This window comes from Pleurodeles waltl, chromosome 10 (genome assembly GCF_031143425.1).
Source record: "Pleurodeles waltl isolate 20211129_DDA chromosome 10, aPleWal1.hap1.20221129, whole genome shotgun sequence".
NCBI lineage: Eukaryota > Metazoa > Chordata > Amphibia > Caudata > Salamandridae > Pleurodeles > Pleurodeles waltl.
Genome location: NC_090449.1, coordinates 101694007 through 101716287, shown reverse-complemented (window position 1 = coordinate 101716287; position 22281 = coordinate 101694007). Strand labels below are relative to the sequence as shown.

Below are 22281 nucleotides of genomic sequence, written 5' to 3'. Positions count from 1 at the left end.
TGAGAGTATGAGCATCCCTTGCAACCCATATTAACGCAGTGGCTGGGGCGAATGGGTTTGTCACTGAGGAAAAAGATACAAAGTAAACAAGCAGGGCCCTGGCTGAGATGAATGGTATCTATGACAATAAGTCACCTATGTTTGACCCTCGGCCCGGCTCACATTCTCCCAGGAACGCACAACAGAGAAGCCTCTCTGGCAGTACAGCTTAGAAAAAACTGTAGAACTTCCAGCAATTTGCTAAGAGATAATATGGGTAACTTTACATTTGAGTGTGGTAATATGAGGGCCAGCACTCCATTGCATTAGACCAGCGGTTCCCAAACTGTGCGTCGCGGCATCCATGCGCGCCATCAAAACTAGCCCGGGGCGCCTTGAACAGATGCACGTTATGAAACAACTACGCTTGTCACATCGACAGAATTCACAGGTTCTGACGCCACCTACTGGAAAGAGATTGAATAATTTTCACATAAAACCACTTAATTTATTTCTGTACAATATACATAACATGGGGCCAGATGTAGGAAAAAAACAAATTGCGACTTGCAATTTGCGAGTCCATGCGACTCGCAAATTGCAACTCGCAATTTGGTATGCAGAAAGGTGTCTCAGACACATTCTGCAACTCGCAATGGGGTTGCAAAGACCCACCTCATTAATATTAATGAGGTGGGTCGCATTTTGCGACCCCATTGCGAGTATGGGCACTCACGGGGATGGTGGCCTGCTGGAGTCAGCAGACCACCATGTCCGTGACTGCTTTATAATAAAGCAGTTTTTTTTTTTTCTATCTGCAGCCCGTTTTCCTTAAAGGAAAACGAGCTGCACTTAGAAAAAAAACGAAACCTTTTGTTTCGGTATTTTTCAGAGCAGGCAGTGGTCCATAGGACCACTATCTGCTCTGAAAAATAATTTTTGTTTCCATTCACAAAGGGGAAGGGGTCCCATGGGGACCCCTTCCCGTTTGCGACTGGGTTACCATCCACTTCAAGTGGATGGTAACTGCGATTTCATTTGCGACCGATTTCACAGTCGCAAATGAAATTGAATAGCATTGTGAGTCGCTAATAGGAAGGGAACACCCCTTCCTATTTGCGAGTCGGAAATGCATTTTGCGAGTCGGATCCGACTCGCAAAATGCATTTCTGCATAGCAAAGAGGCTTTTGCGCCTCGCAAACGGCGTTTTTCGCTGTTTGCGAGGCGCAAACACTTTGCTACATCTGGCCCATGGTTACTTATTTCCTAACGTCCTCGGTTATTCCAAGGCTAAACATGTGGGCTACCTGCTGGTTGAGGGGGGAAACTGTTTACATAGATTAAATATAGAGCGTTGCTCAGTGGTAATGTGTAAGAATCTTTGTGTTTTTCATCGAGCAAGCCCATTCTTGCACGCACATTGCTGTTTGCCTTTTTTCTGCACATCGGTGTGGTTAACAATCTGATTTTCTCACCTCAGAAAATTCCTCTCTTATGTTAGCCACTATTCTTAGGCCTGGCTTGGGTCTATTGCTTTGCTGATTTTCCATAATGTATTTCCTTCAGATTTGCCAATTTATGCCACAGCACTCTGGCTTCAAGTGGTTCATGTAATGCCACCGCCTGCTTACAGCTTCTTACTCTTATAAACTCGGATACTTGTGTTTGGAGAGTCACATCCCATGCACATCTGCATTCTGTGCATCACTAATAGTGAGAAGGCCTTCTGGAACAGCCTGGCTTGCCTATAGAGTTGCACTGATCTGGAATAAGGGCTAGATTGCTTCACTATTGGTGTGCATAAGGTTTACTATGCAAATTTAATTTCACTTCGATCCGTATTAATGGGATATCTGTAGTTAGCATGGTTTCCCATTTCACTCATACCCATTACGTAAAGTTTTCTTGGAAAACGTGTTTTGGAGCAGGAATGCCGAGCAAGAATATGTCCCATGTTGTTTTTCCCCTCTCTGCAACTCTATGTAAGAGCCTCCTAAATGATTTGTATGTGAATACATACCCCAAATGCTTTTTTCTTGAGACACACTCAACAGTGGAGACTTTGTATAGAACCCATAGTCTTAGGAAGCATTTAATTTTTAAGAAAGTGTGACCTTCAACAATCAGCCCAGGTCAGATTTGGTGGATCCTTCCTACTAGTCCCAGTTTTGATTCCGTATGGATATCCCGCAATAACCCTGGGCCCAATTACCTGGCTCGTACACAAAATTAAATGGACAAAGAAAGAGGCGCTCCAGTGGAGATTCATGGATGGCGTTGCAGTGCTACCTGCCTCTTCAGTGAAGAGTAAACGGGTTGCGGGTCCAGTTGAGGCTCTTATTTTAGCTTGTAAGGGGTCTTGCTTGGGTTCAGGCGCAAGTCCTTATCAGCCACTGCCTGCTGCGAACCAGGTTAAAAAGACTGTCTTCAAGCTTGCAGCCACCATGTGCTCACAGGTGAGCCTAAATCTAGCATAGCTATCAGTAGCCCGTAGCACTGTTTTGGGATCGCTGTCTTACTTCGTTATAATTGTATTTGTTGTTTGTATGATTTGTTTGACCGTCACCAATTTATACAAAGATTGTGACTTTCACATTGTACAGATGCCTCTGTACTTCCACTTGTCATTTTCCAGCAATCTCCACCATCATTCTTGAGACTTGGAAGGCGGCCAAAGTGTATGCATTTTCATTGCTCTAAAAAAAACTTTGTAATCCATTGTATTTCTCCCTGACCTCTAAGAGCTGTCCTTTAAGTTTTATTTTGTTGACATCAGCCTTGTGTATCCCCTGTGTATATTCACAATCTTGTTTAAGAGCTGCTGCTTATGTATCCTGCATGATTGCAACCTTAGTTCTTTCGCTCTTATATAACAAAAGTGGCTCCTTAACAACTAAAATGACCTGCTCCCTATGCGATCTTTCGAAAGGTGCCAATGAGAATTATTTTGTTTGTCCCCCGCCCGTCTCCCACTCCACTTTGTTCTCAGGAGTAAGCCCCTAGCATAGAGGCAATTTCTTAAAACAAAAAAAGTTTTAACAAATTCCATATGTGCACCCAAGTGCTGAAGAGTATTGTTTCTGACTTTACCAATGAAAGTTTTTTTTTATTTAACAATTGTTACATTTTAATTTTGTTACATCTATGATTATGATACCTTCTTCTGCTTCATCCCAATTAATTTCAGGGAGAAAAATGGAAATACACCTGAGGCAGGGCTTACTTCCCCCACCGGGCAAAATAAAGTAACATAATGGGGAGCCACAGCCAACCACAAGTCAAAGGAGGCGCGGATCAAAAAAGTTTGGTAACTACTGAGTTAAGACTATCCTTCGATACTTGCCACTAGGAAGGGCTGGAATGGTGGAATTCCAGCTATTTTATTAGCTGTGTTTTTCCTGTATCTAGTCTGAAAAATAATTTGTACGGGTCAAGGGAATGAACATGGTAACGACTGCCATGATAATGAAGTGAATTAAAAAATACATAATCCTTGGCTCTGGTGCTGACATAGAATTAGGATTGTAACCAGACTGGTATTTTCATAGCTGCCAAGTTTCCCAGTTCCATGTGTGATACTGCTCCAGTCCAGGTTATTTTTTCTTTGAATTCTGGGACTTGTAGTCCTGTTATATAATGGACTAACTAAAACTATAAGTCCTAGAATTCAAAGGAAAAACCTGGACTGGAGCATCACATCATACATGGACCCGGGAAACTAAGCAGGGCTGTATTTTTAACAGCCTCACCAGTATTTTAATATACAATCCAGTACAAAAATGAAGAAAGTCAAATAAAGCTAATATGTTTTCTTCTTATCAGTACATATGATAAACAGCAAATCTAAGAAAATGCTTTAAAATGTAATCCAGAGCTGTGCTTACTTAAACAAAGCCATGTTAGAAATGACTGCACAACAATTTTATAGAAAGTTCTATTATAGTGCGATGTCGGGCCCTTGCAGAACTTTAAAGCGTGAGCAAATGGACGGTATTTTTCTCTGGGAAGGGTGGCAATTCTACAATTCAAGTTACGCCACTGCATACATCCCAATAGATCCGATTCAGACGGGAGACTCCCGATTTTGTAAGCCAACATTTACTTCATGCTGACTTCTTCCGCATGTAAGTTCCTCTGCTTTGGTAGAAGTCTATGGAGGAAACACATTCTCCCGATTTTTGTTTTTTAAATCGCCCACTTTGCTCTACTTAAATGTTGGCACGCATACTACTGCACCTCATCTTCCATGAACTACCCTGAGCATCCACAGCCGCATTCAACAGAAGTTAGGAAATATTCGAAACCAATCAAATGAACGGTCTCATCTAACAAATCAGAATCTGCGAAGGCAGACCAATCAGGATGCCGCTTATATATCCACTTTCAGGAAGTAATTTCTGTCTGCAGTCTTGTGTTACTGTTCAGTTGTCATCGGCAGTTCAACATAAAACCCCCCGAAGCTGTGTTCTGTTGTCACCATGTCCACTGCGATGAATTTCGGAAGCAAAACATTTAAACCTCGCCCTCCGGACAAAGGCTCCTTTCCATTAGATCACTTCGGTAAATTAGAGAGTGTCAGTGTTGAATGTGGATAGTGTATGTTATTCTGTGCCTCGACCTTAATGAGGTCACCCTGGCGTGCTGGTAAAAAAAAAAAAAGGAACTGTACAATGTCTATTTCCAACACCCCTTGTGCGAACGTTAAAGCATGTATTGTAGCTTGCCGTCGATGGAGGAACACGTAATTCCCCACTTAGGTCCGGACATGAACATAACTATTCCAGTTTAAGAGAAAGTGGTGGGAGATGCGCATGTTGTTATTTTGAGTGGAAGGTATTGCAGGACGGACGTATACGATGCCACAGAAAACGGACCTATTCTAATTTTGAATTGGGCGCAATTACTGTGGTAAAACTCTAGCAGCCAAACTTTTAAACTACAAAACTGTAACCATATTGACAGGATGCTAATTTCGAGTGAATACCGTATTTTGACATGTAAAAATTAGTTGCGAAAAAATAATATGTCAATTTATTTACAGTTTTCTCTTTTGCTTGTGAAGTTGTATTTATTTAAGTTTCAGTTATTTGAATGGGCTGTATTGCCAAACATTGTCGACCTTTTTTTTTGTATTTTCCACCAATCTGGCATTTTTTCATGCATATACCTAATTTGAGCTGATTGAAGGGAGGCGCTATGAATCTTCTGAAAATGCAAACCTACACTCCTAATGTGCGGTTTATTAATAGTTACTAACCACAACTACGGAGGTGCTGCTGCTCTTCAGTAGAGCGAAGAAGAGAGGAGAATGGCTTTTTTTGTGTGTGAATCAAGCAACCATTTTTTTCAGAACAGGAGAACACAAAACATGTACAACGTTGTTTCATTCAACATGTTTTGTGTATTTAATTACTTTATAGTGATGTTTAGATAATAAAGGTTTATGTTTCCTTTGCAGGCGAATGCAAGGAATTTAAAGAGCGATTCATGAAATGCCTTAGAACAAATAATTTTGAAAACACACCGTGCAGAAATGAATCAAAGGAATACCTAGAGTGCAGAATGGAGAGGCAAGTAGATGTCAAACTTTTAGTTTTCCACAGCTGTGACTTTGTATCTGTGAATAAAAAAAATAGATTCCGGTGATCCTGCTGCTGTCGCTCAATGACAGCTTGACATAACATAAATACGGTACAATTGTGTGTGAAAATGTATTTGCATGATTGTCATTTCACTCTAAATAGAAGCATGAGTCCCTACAGTGTTATACAGGTCCCCTTCTATTCCACTCTGGAAAAGCACTGTATGAACTAATTGTGGAAATGTTTGCAAATCCTAAAAACAAAAAAAAACTCAATTTTATGGGTGTTCGTCAAATCCCTGGCTCCGAGAGGATCCGTCCCTTCTTAAAAATTAACTAAAGTCGCTTAGGATGTGTAAATCCATTTACGAGTGAAAATTTCTGTTTTGTGAATTAAAATATGAATTTGCATTCCTACATGGAGCTATTTGCACTAATAAGTGGAACTTACAGGTGGTGATCATTTACAAATTATGTCTCAAGTCTCCATAGGAGTAATCTCTTCAGTTTCAGAACTCTGAACCCAATTAAGTATATTGAATGGCTAGTGTTAGGAAGATGTTGGGAGTGGGGGTTGATCACCAGCTCAGACTGGCTCTAACAGACGTAGGCAAGCAATCCAGGTTTTTGCATTGCAAAACATGCTAATGCTCCTGCCCAGTTTTCCGGTTTAAATAACGGAAAGATCATTGATTGCTAATCAAGTATTTATTAACATAGTCTTTGATTCATGTAGTCAGTGAAAGGTCTTAGTAGATTCTTTGACCTCATCTTACTTACTATTTCTCCTGTGTGCCTTTGATAATGCAGGGTAGCCTCCGTACATCCAATATGTACTTAAGATAATGGAGATACATCTAATTCTAGTGAATATTGTAGGAATACATGTCTTTCGATGCACTGGCTATTTTTATTTTTATTTTTTTTACTCTCACATTTGGTGCCTTTTTATTTTTCGTATTTATATTTATTCGTTCTGGTGGTCTTTTCTTAACTGTGACTATACCTTGTCTGCCTCTTTAAATATGTTTGGGATCAGCAAGGCACTTACAGATTTCAAAGTTGGACCACAGTCTTTCAGCCCCATTCGCTCTATAGGGACACCATCAAAAACTTGTTGTAAAGCTGGAAATGTCTGACATCGTGAGCTAAATATGTGCTGCAGCCAAAGTGGCATCTGCTTTTCTCTTGTCGGACCTGAGGCCGAAGCATCTCTTTGGATTTCGAAGGATTTTGTGCCTGGCCTCTGCAGTAATGTTACAGAATTTATTGGATCTGGTGGAATTTTGTGTATCGTTGGAAACAAAGCCGTATTCATCTGCAGATTGCTTGGAATGTACCTGTTCTGCGCCCGAGTGTAGGTGTTTTTAAGCGTGAACCTAAGTGGAAGACTCGGGTGTAAACGGAGGGATCGGAGATGATCTGAGATAGCGCAAGTACCTGCGGGGGTGCTTGGGACCACTCTTTTTCCACATTCGGTGTCCAAACAAACTAGGATAATGGCATGCCAAGATGACAGTTTTGAATGTGATTGAAGATCGTCTTGGTGCAGCCTTTCTGAATATAAGCAGTGGAAAGTTATAGCAGCCCAGTCGCTTTGTGCTAGAAGTTTAGACAAACATTGGAAGCACTCCTTGCTTGCCAAACGCAGAAAAGACTGCGTATGTTAACTTGTTACTTTTCTTGTTCCCTGTTACAAAATGCTAGCCCAAAGCATTTTGCTTCTGGTTGATCGTTAATATTGGGTGCTACTTTGTGTGATACATTGTTGCTTATACAGTGCGTTAAACTCATGGAATGCTGGTTGCATAGTAGGAATGGCAGCCTCCTCTCCTTTTGCTGTTTTATGTAATTAATATATTATTACATTTTGGATTAACTAGTATGACAGCTGCCAACTGGCACCCCAATAAGATGAACCTGCCACACTGCACAAACCAGTATGGACTGCAGGTGAGCATGGTAGCAGCTGTGGAGGACTACAAACCAGAGACTTCTATCTATTTCCACACTTAGTAGACTATGAAGTATTGTAGTTCATAGAGGATTCAGAATTTGGGGTACTGGGCCCTGGTGAGGAGGGGAATGTTGATTCTAAATAGATTACTAAGGGTAATAATGATGGGTCACTGATCCAAGGCTTTAGCAGAGATGAAACTTGCAGCTCCAATAGGCCAACTGGAGCTACTCGGGGGGGGGGGGAATATGAACCAAGTGGACTTAAATATGCGCAGAGGCTACCTGGCATATGCAATTCCTTACCATACAATATATAAAATTATAACGTGGAATGTTTGCAGCAAATGGCTTTCAAAGTGTTAGCTAGAAGGAGAGGCAGCCCAGATAACAGCCAGATAGCCTGTCTCATTTAGTTAAATAAGAGATCCTGAACTTGTGGAAGAGGGAATCTGACCTCAAAAGAGTACTCTTCGTTTGTGTGAGGAGCACTTATACAGGTGAGGCTGGTTTGTGTTAATTCTCCTGATGTTTGCCAGTTGAAGTTCTACATGAGATATTGCAACATGGCGGATGATGGCCCCTCAAATGTGGTTTGTGTTAGAGAATTTAACTGTGTAATAGATTTGAATAGAAATGAACAGGTCGCTTCTATCACTGCGAGCCACCGCGGATGCCCCAAATTCAGTGGCTCTCAAAGATTGGCTGAGTAATTGAAAACTATAAAGAATAAGTCGGCTAACCACTACAAAGCACAGAAATGCTCCTTTTTTTCCCAGAGTGCATCACTTACAGACCTGAAGAGACAGATTCCCGGTGCAGACTAGACCACTGAGTAGGGGTCAGAATACGTATGCAAGACGATATCTGACTATAGCTCAGTAATGTTGTCTATAGGCTGGGTCAAACTGCTCATGCCGATACCACCATGACGACTGCAAGTCGTTTTTGCAAAACTGTAAGGAATACAATAGATAACTACGTTGTTGACAACAAAAACATGGTGGTAGAAAAAGGATTAGAATATGGGACCTTTAGGATGGTCATCAATAGCAGTGTATTAAGAACACAAAGTGGATAAGGGATATGATTCTGTGTGACGTGCCTCAGAATGAGGCAGCCATGAAGGCACTAGAGCAAACTTATGCTGCAGATCAAACATTAGGCACTGTCGTTAGTGAGATGTGACAATCCTTATACACCTTGATGGATTCCACAGTTTTGCCTACAACACATATACAACCATAATGTACTCGGAAGCAGAAAAAATGAGCACACCGCTGGTGGAGCATCTGTCGCTCAAATTGAGTTCTCTGGGGAACGACATTGTGAACTCCAAAGCAGGGGTAAACAATATTTACAGGATAAAATTGTACACTAATCCATCTATACCCAGTACCACAATGATACATGACTTTATTGAATCAGCAGGACTTGTATCATTACCAAAAAACGGCTTTGACACAATAGAGCCTCCCATAACGGCAGACTAGAGAAAAGAACTGTTAGAATTTGGTTACTGGTTGACTGAGCTGGGAACCCTGTTCAAGCAGCAACCAAGAAACACAGTAGGTATAAGGTATGAGCAACCTCCAAATTAACCTGTCGTCGACACCATGGTAGCGTGGCACAGAGTAGCCCGGTTTAATTTGGAGGCAATGTGTAAAGTATTTTTGCAGCACTTCAAACAGTAAAACAATGCAAATACTACACAAAAGAATCCCACGCCAAGTTAGGAAAATAGAGCTGAATGTAAACAGCAGCCTGTGGGCTGTCCCAGGCCTTCCTTAGAGGTGCTTTACATGAATTAAAAAGGAAGGTGTGGACGTGGCAAGAGGGTTAAGTTGCCAGGTCTACATGGCAGTTTAAAACTGCTCACACATGCTCTGCAGTGGCAAGCCTAGGACATGGTTAAGGGGCTTCTTAAAGGGGTAGCACAATCTGTGCTGCAGACCCACTAAAAGCATTTCATTTACAAACCCTGGGCACATCTAGTGCACTCTACTAGAGACTTATAAGTAAATTTAAGTATGCCAGTTGTGAATAAACAAATGTTACCATGTTTTTCGCAGCAAGCGCATGCACTTTAACACTGGTTAGCAGTGGTAAACTGCCCAGAGTCCTAAAGCCAACAAAAGCAAAGTCAGAAAAGGGAAGGAAGGCAAAACGTTTGGGGATTACCCACTCTAGGGCCAGGATAGACAATACCCTTATGGGCTTCCTTGAATAGGCGATAGATTGTGGACAGCGACCCACTACTTCGGGGGCATTTGCCTATTCTCCGCCTCTCTGAACTCCGTTTGATGCCTCAGTCTATACTCTCTGGTGGGCACTGAACAAACCCATGGGGAACTGTTCTCCTCACCTGTGGACCTCATCTATGCAGCACCTCACTTAAACTTGATTACAGAGGCATCCCAATAGACAGACAGTACCACTATGGCCAACAAAGTGTGGTGGCCCGTTCCACCCCTTGGGTGTGACTTCTGTTCCCAACCCAGGGAAAATGCTATCCATAAGGACAACAACACGCAGAGGCCACTGACAGCTGTCAGTGTCAAAAATCAGGCCTCAGGCCATCCCTGAGTCTCTGAACTCTGTGGTTTCGCAGAGTCGGGGCAGTAACCCTAGATACCTTTCATCCTTTTTCCACTCTACCTCCCACCAGTTCAGGGATGGTATTCTGAAACAAGTCATCCAGCCTAGGGTTCCCTGGGGCTAAACAGGAGACAGGGATGGACTGTCCCTGCTCCTCCATCTGGGGTCCTATACCCTCCGCTTGTGAGTGATACCCCCAGAAAACTGAATTGTTAGGGTGACAACCCTTCCAGTTCCCCTGATATCAGGAGCAACTCATTCCCCAGAAGGCAGACTAAGGGTATCAAGGGACTAACTATGATCCTCCTACGGGTCACCTACCTACACTGCTCTAGGGATGCCAGGGCCTTGATCCAGACAAAGTCCTGACTACTGGCCGTAGTTACCTTACATATCAGTGTACTGCTCTGGGGTAACTAGCCTTTCCACTACCATGGTCTGGCTATCCCCGTTGACCCTCAGAGCAGGGGTTGGGACCCCATTCACTGTCACCTGGTGGAAGTGACGACTCCCACCAGGGGTGTGGAATTTAATAAAATACCTACTTGTCCAAGGGACAGGTTGCTTCTTAAATCTACTTGTCCTGTAAACAAAATCTACTTGTACCTTTGGTGCCATGTAGTGACAACTTACGACAGCCATCTCATTATATAAGAGCTCTGATAATAGCCTCCCTGATTAATCCAGGGCTACTACCATAGTAGGCCTTGAATACTTGCAATTTCAATCCGTACTATAGCAATTTCCTTATTTTGCCACCTTTCCGCAGATCTACATACTAGGGCTGTAGGAAGCAGTAATAATAGTTCCAAGGCTAGAACGCCTTTGAGTCTGCAAACCTACTAACTTGCATGTTTTAAGGATTTTCACCAGCTCCTCTCTTATCTTTTCCCATAATGAGAAAGGTTGGAAATTTGCTCCTGACAATGGAAGAAGTAGACGTTCTTCCTGGGTTGGGAAAAAAGTGTTTGGAGGGAAAGTGAACTTAAAAACGCTCAATAGATTTTCCCATGAGCAAATCTACACAAGCATATTTGCTTGTGCTAAAATACAGTTAACAAATATTTTCTAGGAGTACGAATTTGTGGTCTACTTCTATAAGTTCTTGAAATTCATGAAATCCACTAATTCAAAGACATATACCATTGTTGCAGGTTTATGACTTTCTTAAGAATTGGGTCCCTAATTGGGTCTGGCATTAACAAATACATTTTGTTTTTATTAAACGTCTATTTCAGTCTCTGTCGGCTGGCTTTACTGTGAGTGATTGCATTCTACTCTTCCACAAGGTGCATATTGGCACACAAAGTAGTTTCGTTGAGTGCCAGGAAGTACAATGGCAATCATTGGCTTAACGAGACTGTAGGGGGCCCCCCTCCAGACTCACTCAAGGCAGGTGGAGTGCTGAGGGGGCCCCCTCAGGGGGGGGGGGGTTTGGGCCTTTGTTACACCACTGGTGTCAATGCATGCTTTTTGAAACCAAAACCATTTTTTTTCTTTTTGCCAGTGTTTGTTACAATGATGAGGGCCTGGCAGCTACCTCAACAATAACGTGTTACAAAAGCCATGCCAAAACAAGACATGCATTAACAAAACCAAAAGACCCACAAAGAATGTCAGATGGGCTGCTTTGCCAGTGCTTGTTTATATTCATGCTTCCCATAATCTTGTTAAAAAGGGTTACACTGATTTTCCATTAGGAATATTTTTTGGAAATACTAGCATGCATCAACACATTTTACTAAATGACGCAAAAAAAAACATAGCACCTAAAATTTCAGATTAGCAAAACCTTTTTTCTGAACATTTTATTCTGAAAACAAAGAATCATCACTCTTGCTTACAAGCTTCTGCAAACATTTGCATCTAATCAGAGAGGATTCTGGGGTCATTATACTTAGCCTCATATTGTTAACTTTTAAAACGTGTGTACACTTTATTATTATTATTACTGGAACCACTGCTAGTAGTTCACCTTAAAAAGTTTAGTTATAGCACTCACCCTAATAATGAAGACTTTTCATTAATGAACCATAAATAAACGTTAGAACAGCATTAAGATATGGACACATAAATTACCTCAACTGCAGACAGTTCCCTTCTCTGTAAACTGCCAGCCAATGGGTTTGTGCTGCAGGGGGTTGGACCTACTTGTCCCAAGGACAAATAAGCATGAAAACTTGTTGCCCTTGACCCCCAACAATATGTCCCTGGCGTTGGGTGATAGGAATTCCACATCATTGTCCACCATCAAGGATCACCAACTCATCGTCTGTGTCCATATATCAACTAAGGAGATCACAGCATGGTCTTTGACCTGCCCCTGGGGACTGCTTACCTCTTAGGCCACATTGAACACCCCTGTAGAGGTCCCATCAGTAGATGGTTTCAAAGGACAGACAGAATCCCCCTGCTTGTGTCCTAGTTGAGAACAATCAAAGCACCAGGCCTGGAAATGGTGTACAATGAGCCACCTCCTCCCTGTTTCTCAGAAGGGGCATGGAAACCATTTCCTCCCCCTTACTCTTGGACCTGTCAGTGTCTCCCTTGACCTCCCCTTCACTCTGCTGGGGAGGAACCTGAATCACCCAGGTACCTTCCTGTGGACCATGGTGCTGGCCCAGCGGTCTCCTCCTTAGAAAGTTCCCTGGGGTTAGAGATCTTACTATCAAAAGGGTGTTGGAGCAAAGCTGGAAAACAGAGACTGACCATGCATTCCTGTGCAGTCATGTTATACAGCCTTTAATAATCTTTGACTTCATTGCCCTTCACCCAACCACGAAGTGCTTTGCAAAAAGAATCAACACAATCAACGCAGGTCTGTTGGCATACCTCCCGACTGTCCCTGAACTTCTGCCTGTACTTCTCTGAGATCAAACCTAATTTCCTGATCAGGACTTCTTTCATGGGGAGATATCTCATCCTGTCTACCACATCTATGACTAGTAGGGTGTCCCTTCTCTCATTAAGGATGTGCCGCCACAGACTAGACCCCACAAGCCGCTTATGGGATTTCGTGTATCTGCAGAGCAATCTCATAAACCTCAAACCATCCATGTCATCTCCCACCCCAAAGTCAGGCACCAGGGTAGGTGGAACCTTCTGTCAAAGGATACTGAAGAAATGCTGCACCATCACTACTGGTCTCTGCCTGGCTGCTTGGCCTTAATGTCCCGCTTCGTCAGACTCCGTTCTTGAGCCAACATTAGTTTCCTCTCCTCAATAGCAAATTTTCTTTTTCCTCTTTTCCTTCCCCATGGACAGCCTTTTCTCGTCTAAGGCTTGCTCCCTTTCCAATTTTAACTTCGCCAACTCCAATTTTAACTTTCTTTCCATTCTTCATGTCCTCCATTTCATCGGGGACAGTGGTCTGAATGAGACACTGCTCACTGTCTGAGGCGGGCGGGGGAGGGGAATCATTAATCCTGGCAAGATGTTACCCTCTTCCTCCACAGGTGCCAGTCCCAGACTCTCCATTGAGCCTTGGTCCAAGCCATCCTCCTAATCCAGCTCCTCATCCTACTCGGGGGTTGCACCTGTTGCAGCTTGAGCTTGTGCCCAGACCCTCAGCGCCTTTTGCAGCTCCACAACGTGGAGCTCTTCGTAGGAAGCCCAGCTTCCTTGCTGAAGTCCCTGAGCTGGGTCACAGTGTAACCTTCCAGGTTGGCCACTCAAAGTCCATTTTTGCGGGTGCAGATGTAGAGCCTCCAGTCAGATTCATAATTTAAGGAAAAAAATTAAAATGCCAGTCAGGGAGAATAGAAAAATGCCAATCAGGGAGAATTGACTCAAGTTGGTCCTATATATGGAGTGGTAGCGTGCACCAAATTTCTGTAAGGCACTGCACAAGCACACAACTTATCCCACTGCTGCCACCAAAGTTAGAAATAAAACAAGACTAAAACAACAAAAATCCAATAGATCCTGAGATTAGGGGGAAAATAGCGCATAGAAGTGCAAAGCGCCAGCTGCGGTTATCTGGTCACGCTAGACCAGGACAAAATCACAAGTTAAGGCCAACTGCATTGGAGCATAGGTCGGCTATAGGGACCCACCTGGGCTGCTGAACACAGTACCTTAAATGCTGGTGCATGGTCTGCGCGGCATTGCTTTGTGAGGCTTTGCACTGTCCTGCATTGGTTTAGAGAAGCTGTGCAGTGAGGCTTTACGGGGCTTAGCGTTGCCTTGCGTCGGTCCTGGGAGTTGTGCGGCAAGGCTTTTCAGGGCTTGGCGTAACTAAGGTCGGTTCTGTTGGACTGATAGCTATGTGGCGAGGCTTTGCAGGGCTTCGCTTTTCTTCACCACAGTTCCAATAAAGACCACAGAAGACAGAGCTCCTTAGGCCCATTTCTGTGTCACCACCTGGCAGGGTAGACTCACAGATGGCAGAGTTTAGGTGCTGTAGCAGGTGTTTTGTGTTCCTGAGACTTCAGAAAACAGGAGGCAAGCCAGCAAACCCTTGGAGTCACTTTGGGCCGGGTTTGGAGAAAGTCAGGTCCAGTCCAGCAAGCAGCAGGCCAGCACAGCCAAGCAGGGGTCCAGCTGAGAGACAGTCCTTTCAGCAGCACAGTAGTCTTCCTTCCTGGCAGAGTATCCAAAGGTCCAGAAGTATACTGAGGTGGTGGTGTCTTAGGTCCAGCTCTTCTACCCAGTTGTGTCTTTGAAGTGGGGGAGACATCAAAGAGAGGCCTCTGAAGTGCAGAAAGTCCATGCCTTTCCTTACCTTGCTCCAAACACGCTACAGGGGATTATACAGTCCTTTGTGTGGGATCAGGACACAGCCAATTCAGGTGTGAGTGTCCGCTCCTCCCACCCATCCTTTCCAGGATAGCCTATCAGGCCATGAATGGCCCATTGATCACACGTAATTTAACTTGGTGGGTGAATGTCTGAAGGGAATGCACAAGAGCCCAGCTGTCACCTACCCAGACGTGTATTCAGAAACGGGCGGAAAGGCCAAGGTGATTAAAGTAAGAAAATGCCATCTTTCTAAAAGTGGCATTTTCAGACCTGCAATTTAAGAAAAAAGCGTTACCAAAAGATGCATTTTTAAACCGCGAGTCCAGAGACACCAAAGACTATCATTTCCCAATTAGAAATTATATTTAGGATATGTTCCAAAGTTACCCCAAGGTTAGCCTATAAGAGTGATAGTCCTTGCAATAGTGGATAACAATTTTAAGGGTTTTTCACTAAAATGGCATTATTGAAATGTGAATCCAGGTAAAAGCCTAGTTTGAAAACACCTTAATTTGAGTAAAGAGCAACAGGCAACCACCAGTCTGAAACATTTCCTATGTCTTGCTTATCTCCGATCTCTAACCATCATGGAATACGGCACAAGATTCCACATTCCAGTCTGGCTTGAGAAATGGGGAAAATCAAGTATGTGGCATTTGCGTCTAAGAAAGATATAACACATCTCCCCATTTATAATAAAACAATAAACTTAACGTAGAGAACATTATTAACTACAACTATAAACATGAAGCAAATTACATTTTTTCCTAAAACAAAACACACAAAGGCCCTCATTACGAGTTTGGCGGGAGGCGGAGGCTGCCCACTAAACTCGTACCACCATCTGACGGCCAGAGCGGCCAGAAAACCTCCAACCCTATTACAAGTTTCTCACTGGGCCGGCAGGTGGAAACAATGTTTCCGCCAGCCAGCCCAGCAGGAAACAAGGACCGGCGGCAATGTGTCGGTGCGGCGGGTGCAGCAGCACCCGCCACGCTTTCCACTGCCGCAAAGCACGACGGGGCTGTCCATGGGGGCCCCTGCACTGCCCATGCCCAGTGCATGGGTATTACAGGGGCCCCAAGGGCCCCCAGACACCCCTATTCCGCCAGCCTTTAAACGCGGTCCAACTGCCATGAAAAGCCTGGCAGATCGGGGAGTCGTAATCCCCATGGTGGCGCTGCATGCAGCACCACCCTGGTGGATTACAACCGCCGAGACCGCCAGGCTGTCGACTGGCGGTGTCGGAGCTCGGACCGTGGTGGCTCCGCCACGGTCGTAATGTGGTAGACGGACTACCACGACTGCGGCGGTCCGACTGCGAGTCTGGTGGTCTTAAGACCGCCAGACTCGTAATGATGGCCAAAATTGTTAAAAAGATAAACAGTATCAGTAATGCAAAGTCATGCCCAACAATAACACTAGTCTACAATTCCAATAGCCAATAAAATTCATTAAGAGAATGTTGAAAAAGATATGTCAATGAATAACATCATGACAAACTCTTTGAGTTTCCCGGGCAGTCTAATTTCACATTTCTCACGAATGCAATCATGCTTCTAACTATTGCAATCTTGACCACCTCCAGCATTAGAACTTTCATCATTTTCTTTTTAGAAACATGCAGATGTGGAACTTTTACTGCCCTGGCAACATTCTACCATTGTCCATTTTTCAGTCTAACCGTGCACCCAATCATATTCACTTGATCCACTTGACAAGGTGCCACCATATTTTAACTTGCTGTTTGCTTATCAGGTGACCTTAGCTAACTTAATACAAACCCAATTCCCTTTTCTAGTGAATTCATTTCGTTCTCCTGCATTCATCATATCTCCCTTTACTTGGCTCTGTTCCATTCTCCTACGCATGTTACCCACTTGCTGTTTGACATCTAAACCCGTTTTAAGCTTGGACAGACTGCTCAACCATGCTGGTTTCAAATAACCCTGAGCAGATCTTCCTCTAAGGACATGAAACAGTAATTCTCCAATCACGTAGTGTGAAGTGTTATGACAAGACCATAATAGGGTCAACAACGTCCACCCCTGCAATCATTGCTCCTCAGACACATTCATTTACTAGACGGTTGTCCCTCTCTACTTGACCATTACTTTGTGGATGATAAAGACTACATCTTTGGTGCTCGATGCCATCATCCTTCAGAAATCTCACCATACCATCTGAAACAAGTTGCACTCCATTGTCTGAATCATCTGTGATGGAAAACCTTCTCTCAACAATATATCCTTCAAAAAAGTGATTACAGTTTTTGTATTAGCATCACGAACCGCTGATTACTTGATAATGATCCGACAGAGCTAGAGAATCCAGGCTCATCCTGCTCCACACTTTTTCTGGACTGTCAACTTCCACCACATGGGGTGTCACACTTTTAAGACGTTTATCATTTCTCAAACATATTTGTGGACTATAATTTCTATGTCTCTGTCCATACTTGGCCACCAATAAGTCACCCTCAACCTTTTCTTGTTAAGAGTCATTACCAAATGTCCTTCATGATTGGTTTGCATTAATCTCTCTCTAACATTACATGGTGGAATCAATTTTATTCTTTCTGAACAACAGACCCGTCTTATGAGATTATTTAGACCATAGTTTGCTATAGGAATGTAAAGTAATGTGCACATTTATTTCTTTAGACCACCCTTTCATTATGTATTCAACAACTTTAGTTAAAACACAGTCCTGACCCAATTCTTCCCTCCATACTTCTTCATTGATACGTTTGGTATCATCCCATACAATGTTTGCTACAAGACAGTCTTCGTCATGTACATCCCATGATTGTATCTCTATACCATTATTGGAACACGGAAGATGTGATAGGGAATCCGTTTTTACATTCTTGCCCTCAGGAATATATTTTACTTCAAAATTATATTCCAAAAACTTTACATTCAATCTGTTCAACCAGGCTGTAGCTCTTGTGGAATGAACATTATAACCACTATTGAATAGGACTAAAGGTTTATGATCAGTAAGCATCGGAAACTTTGTTCCCCACACAAGTCTTGAATTTTTCCATAGCGTACACACAAGCCAGCATCTCCCCCTCAATTAATGAATAAAGACGTTCTTGTGGCTTGGGTTTGCGTAAAGCAAAAGAAAGAACACGTTCACCAGTACCCTTCCCTTTTGATAGTACAGCTCCAGCGCCAACCTCACTGGCATCAACAGGAACTTATGGAGACAGCAAAGGAGCAGTTTCTTAATCAAAGGAAAGGAGTTCTTTCATAATCATAACAAAGGATTTTTCTTGCGCATCCTCACAGATAAATATTGATTTTTGTTTTTCAGTAACTTGAGTAAACCTCCCGTTTTTGTGGCAAAGCTGTGGATATATTTAGCATAAAATTCTCACATACCAAGAAAAGCTTCAAGTTGCTCTCTATCAGCAGGAATAGGGACTTCCTCAATTGCCTTGAGTAACCGAGGACGTGGTGAAATACCCTTCCCAGATACCACATTCCACAGATAATCAATCTCACTCACTTCCAATTCACATTTTTCTCACCTTAATCTCAATCCCTTAGTCCTGAGTGCAGATAAAATGTCACTTAACCTAAATTTGGGTTCAGTTTCATTTTTACCATAGACTAGAAGTCATTCTGGAAAACCAAGACTCCTCTCGCATCTATCGAGACTTCACCAATCACACTCTGAAATACACCTGACGCTGACGCAAGGCTAAATGGCATCCTACAAAATTGGATTACCATTGATGGTATAACAAAAGCCGTAAGTTGTTTAGATTCTTTTGTTAATGCTACTTGGTGGTAAGCTGATTTCACGTAAGCTTCAAAAAGCATTTAGTACCAGTCAACGTGGAAATTATTTCCTCAGTGAGAGGTAAGGGATGCCCATCCACTCATATGGCCTTATTAGGACTCCTCAAGTCAATGCACAGCCTCAATTCATCATTCTTTTTTCATGCAACTATGATAGGAGACAACAGGATTCCACAGTTTCTATGACACCATTCTTGCATAATTGTGAAATCCAATCTTGTAATTTACTTCTTATGCTCAGAGGAATGAATATAAGCTTATGTTTAACTGGTATACTACCTTCCTTTAGTTTAATAGTATGTTCAAATCCACTCTGTGTGCCCAGTTTGTCCTAAAACATCTCATTCTCCAACAATATTAATTCCAAATCGTAGTTGGTTACAGGTATTCTACATTCATCCACCATAAATAATTGATTGGTTTGACCAGGTTTTAAAATGATTCCTAAAAGCCCTTGGTGGTGCCAACCCAAGATGTCAGGACCATGTTGTGAAACATATACTTTGCTTTGGACCTCTCTGCCTCTGAATTCTATCAATCCGTTCAAATAATCTTCCAGATGAATTCTCTCGCCATTATACCCAACAGGACTGAGATCGGGTATTTCTAGTTTGTTTTCAAAGTTTTTACTAGTATGAAATAACCATAATTTTTTTGTCCAGAAATGGGTAATAATTTCACACTTTTGCCATTAACGACAGTCATCTATAGGATCCTTTGACTTTGGGAAATTATTGTCAAGCGCTCACACACACAAGAGCATATTATCCATGCTATGGGCTAAGCCTTGTTCATTATCTGCAACATTCCCATTGCTTTTGCACGTTTGAGAGCGGCATACTCTTGCAAAATGACAAGATGTGCCACATTTGAGACATTCTTTACCATACGCAAGGCACTGTTTAAATGAAGCTTTGAACCACAATGAAAACATGCATCATTTCCATTTAAAATTTTCTTTTTGTCAGTCTTTTTGTTGGACCCCGATTTGGTAGGTTTTACCAGAAGGATTGCTTCTTCAGTCTCCTTATTTAATTCTTTGACTTTTTAGACCCTTGCATGCTATTAGCGATGTGGACCACTTCATCAAGCGATGTATTCTTGCAGGTTGAGTAATTGTTCCTGTATTTCTTTTGTTATAGCATCTGGTTACCAATAAGTCTCTGATGAGTTTGTCAGTGAGGGCCTCAAATTCACCTTTTGCCACCAACACTAATAATGAAGCTACATATACGCCAATAGGTTATATAGCTTACTGTTCTTTGAAGAAAAATGTATGCCTTCTAAGAATTACATTTGGAGGTTTGCAAAAGTGTTTCTAAAGTTTCATCTATATCTTACATCACCGTATCTGGTAGATGCATGACTATTTCTTATCCTTCCATGCCTGGTGAATGTTCTAATAACCACTTCTTTCATTCTGGTTTGAATTTAAAACTGTCAATAGCGTCCAAAAATGCATTAAATGCTCTGAACCATTCCTTCCATGGTGCAGATGGTTCACCAGGCGACTGTAGAAAAGGTGACCGGGCATTAATACCTTGCATAATTTCCCAAAAATGTAGATAATATACTATGACCACCATAAGTCATGATTATAAATTGTGAATTCAGAGACACCAAACTTGGTGTCCCATCTCTTCGCAACTGGAAATTACACAAAAAAATATATCAAGTAAATTAAAAATGCCAATTGTTGATAGGCCAGTGCTTCCATATTTTAAGCAGAGACCACAGGCACTTTTGCACTGGTTAACTTTGATAAAGTTCTCATAGTCCTAAAGCCAACTAAATGAAGTCAGAAAAAGTTGAGGATGAAGTCAAAATGTTTGGTGATGACCCTACAGAAAGGGCCAGGTCCAACGCTCACTGTTGAATCCAGTTTCTGTTTTGGAGCCACACAGCTCTTTTCTGATATTCCATTGTTATGCATGCACTGACTCCTTTTAAATGGTCCTCTCATTCCGATATTTGTAGTACAGACCCACCACGGATCCACTCAAGAGAGGGCCAAAATTTGAATAACTCCAACAAGTCAGGGCTTGATTGTATGAAGCCTCTGTCTTGTTGTTTAAGGCAGGTATGTTGGATCCACTCTGAGCTTGCTGAGGCCCTCTCTCTGCACACTTCTGAAAAAGTATTTGGGACATCTCTGGTAATCAAAATTATCCAGTCCTATATTTAGGAATTTCATGAAGATGTCTGACTAAATGCCGAACAAAACTTAAATGAGTGGGTCCTTTAATAAAACAGATCATTTCATTGTTATAGAATCTGTTTATTTAACTTCTCTGCTGTATTGTAAGTAATTGTTGCATATCTGTTTAACAATTTCCTTTAAAATTTACCTATGTGGGTTGCTGAAGCAAATAATCTTTGCATTTCTGTGCAGCGATTTTTAGACATAGTCCAACTTTTATTACAATGGAAAATGCTCTGATTTGTCGAGGCGAGGTGTGCATCCATCACATACATACAACAAGTTATTAGCTTGTCTTTTGAAGAGCACACTGGGTGACGGTCAGCATTCACACTAGAATCATGGGGTTAATATTTCTAATGTTTTTTTAATTTTTTATTTCAGCATCAATGAGATTGTTTCTAATGTTCTTTTACTTTACTGTTTCATTAATTTAGGCAACTCATGTCCAAGGAACCACTGGAAAAGTTAGGATTTAAAGACCTCTTGGATGTTTCAAAAGAAGCAAAGGAAAGAACGTCTTAGAAACTGAAAAACAGAACTTCCATGTGGAGTCAAACAGTGACATAGTACATGTTGTACGATCTATGGCTCTTTGCTCAGAAAGATTATGTTTTGTTGGTTGTTCATGAAGAGTGGAACTTGGTGTTTAAAAGGCAGTCTGAAGCCGACTGATGTTTAGGCAGAAGACCACAACAGCACTTCTAGCAGGAGCAAATATGTTTCGTATTCACCCAGGAAGCAAAAAATGCTCATGTTCGCAAATGAGTACCTTCCTTTTGCAGAAAATTCATTCTTGAAAAATAGGTTCCACTCCATTTAATCCGATGAATACCTTGGCTAGCTAAAGTTTTTTTGAGAATCAACTGCTTAGGGTCTTGGTTAGTGTTTGACAGACAGGGTACTCTGTCAAAACATGGTGTATGTCCCATCTGCCATATTTAGATCACCCTTGACTATAATACATTTGCAATGCAGCAGACAGGACATCTGCCACATTTTTAATGGCATACCCTATCCACAAACACTTATTAAGTAAGGCTCTTAGTTTCTAACTGATTGTTGTATATATTTTTGTATGTATATTCAGAGTTTGAATGGACAACGTTCATAAAATATAACACTGCATCAGTACCTGTTTACTTTAAATAATAAAAATGATATTATTGCTGAATTATTAATGTTCTAAATCTGAATTTCTTTGAAGCGCAGTTTTGCAGTGAAGAAAAAAAGCAGAGATCAAGATACAAAATGAATGGTGATATAGGGGCTCATTATGAGTTCAGCGGATGGTTTTCACCTTCCACGCAGGCTACCTCCCCACCAGCCCTATTAAGGGTTTCCTGCTAGGTCAACGGGTGGACACCTGAGTTTCCACCCACTGACCTAGCGGGAAACAGTCTACAGCATTGTT

At 42.1% G+C, this 22281-nt stretch overlaps 1 protein-coding gene across 1 annotated transcript; it reads left to right on the top strand.

Annotated features, from left to right (window-relative positions):
• Nucleotides 1-4357: 4357 nt before the first annotated feature.
• Nucleotides 4358-22044, top strand: COX19 (cytochrome c oxidase assembly factor COX19). Its single transcript, XM_069209859.1, has 3 exons — nucleotides 4358-4540; nucleotides 5439-5550; nucleotides 21305-22044. The coding sequence occupies exons 1-3, from the start codon at nucleotides 4459-4461 to the stop codon at nucleotides 21390-21392; spliced, it is 282 nt and encodes a 93-aa protein (XP_069065960.1). The 5' UTR covers nucleotides 4358-4458; the 3' UTR covers nucleotides 21393-22044.
• Nucleotides 22045-22281: the final 237 nt, after the last annotated feature.

Coding starts and splice junctions, on each gene's coding strand:
- COX19 (XM_069209859.1), top strand. CDS start 4,459: ATGTCCACTGCGATGAATTTCGGAAGCAAAACATTTAAACCTCGCCCT. Junction 4,541..5,438: donor CTTTCCATTAGATCACTTCG/GTAAATTAGAGA, acceptor TTTCCTTTGCAG/GCGAATGCAAGGAATTTAAA. Junction 5,551..21,304: donor CTAGAGTGCAGAATGGAGAG/GCAAGTAGATGT, acceptor TCATTAATTTAG/GCAACTCATGTCCAAGGAAC.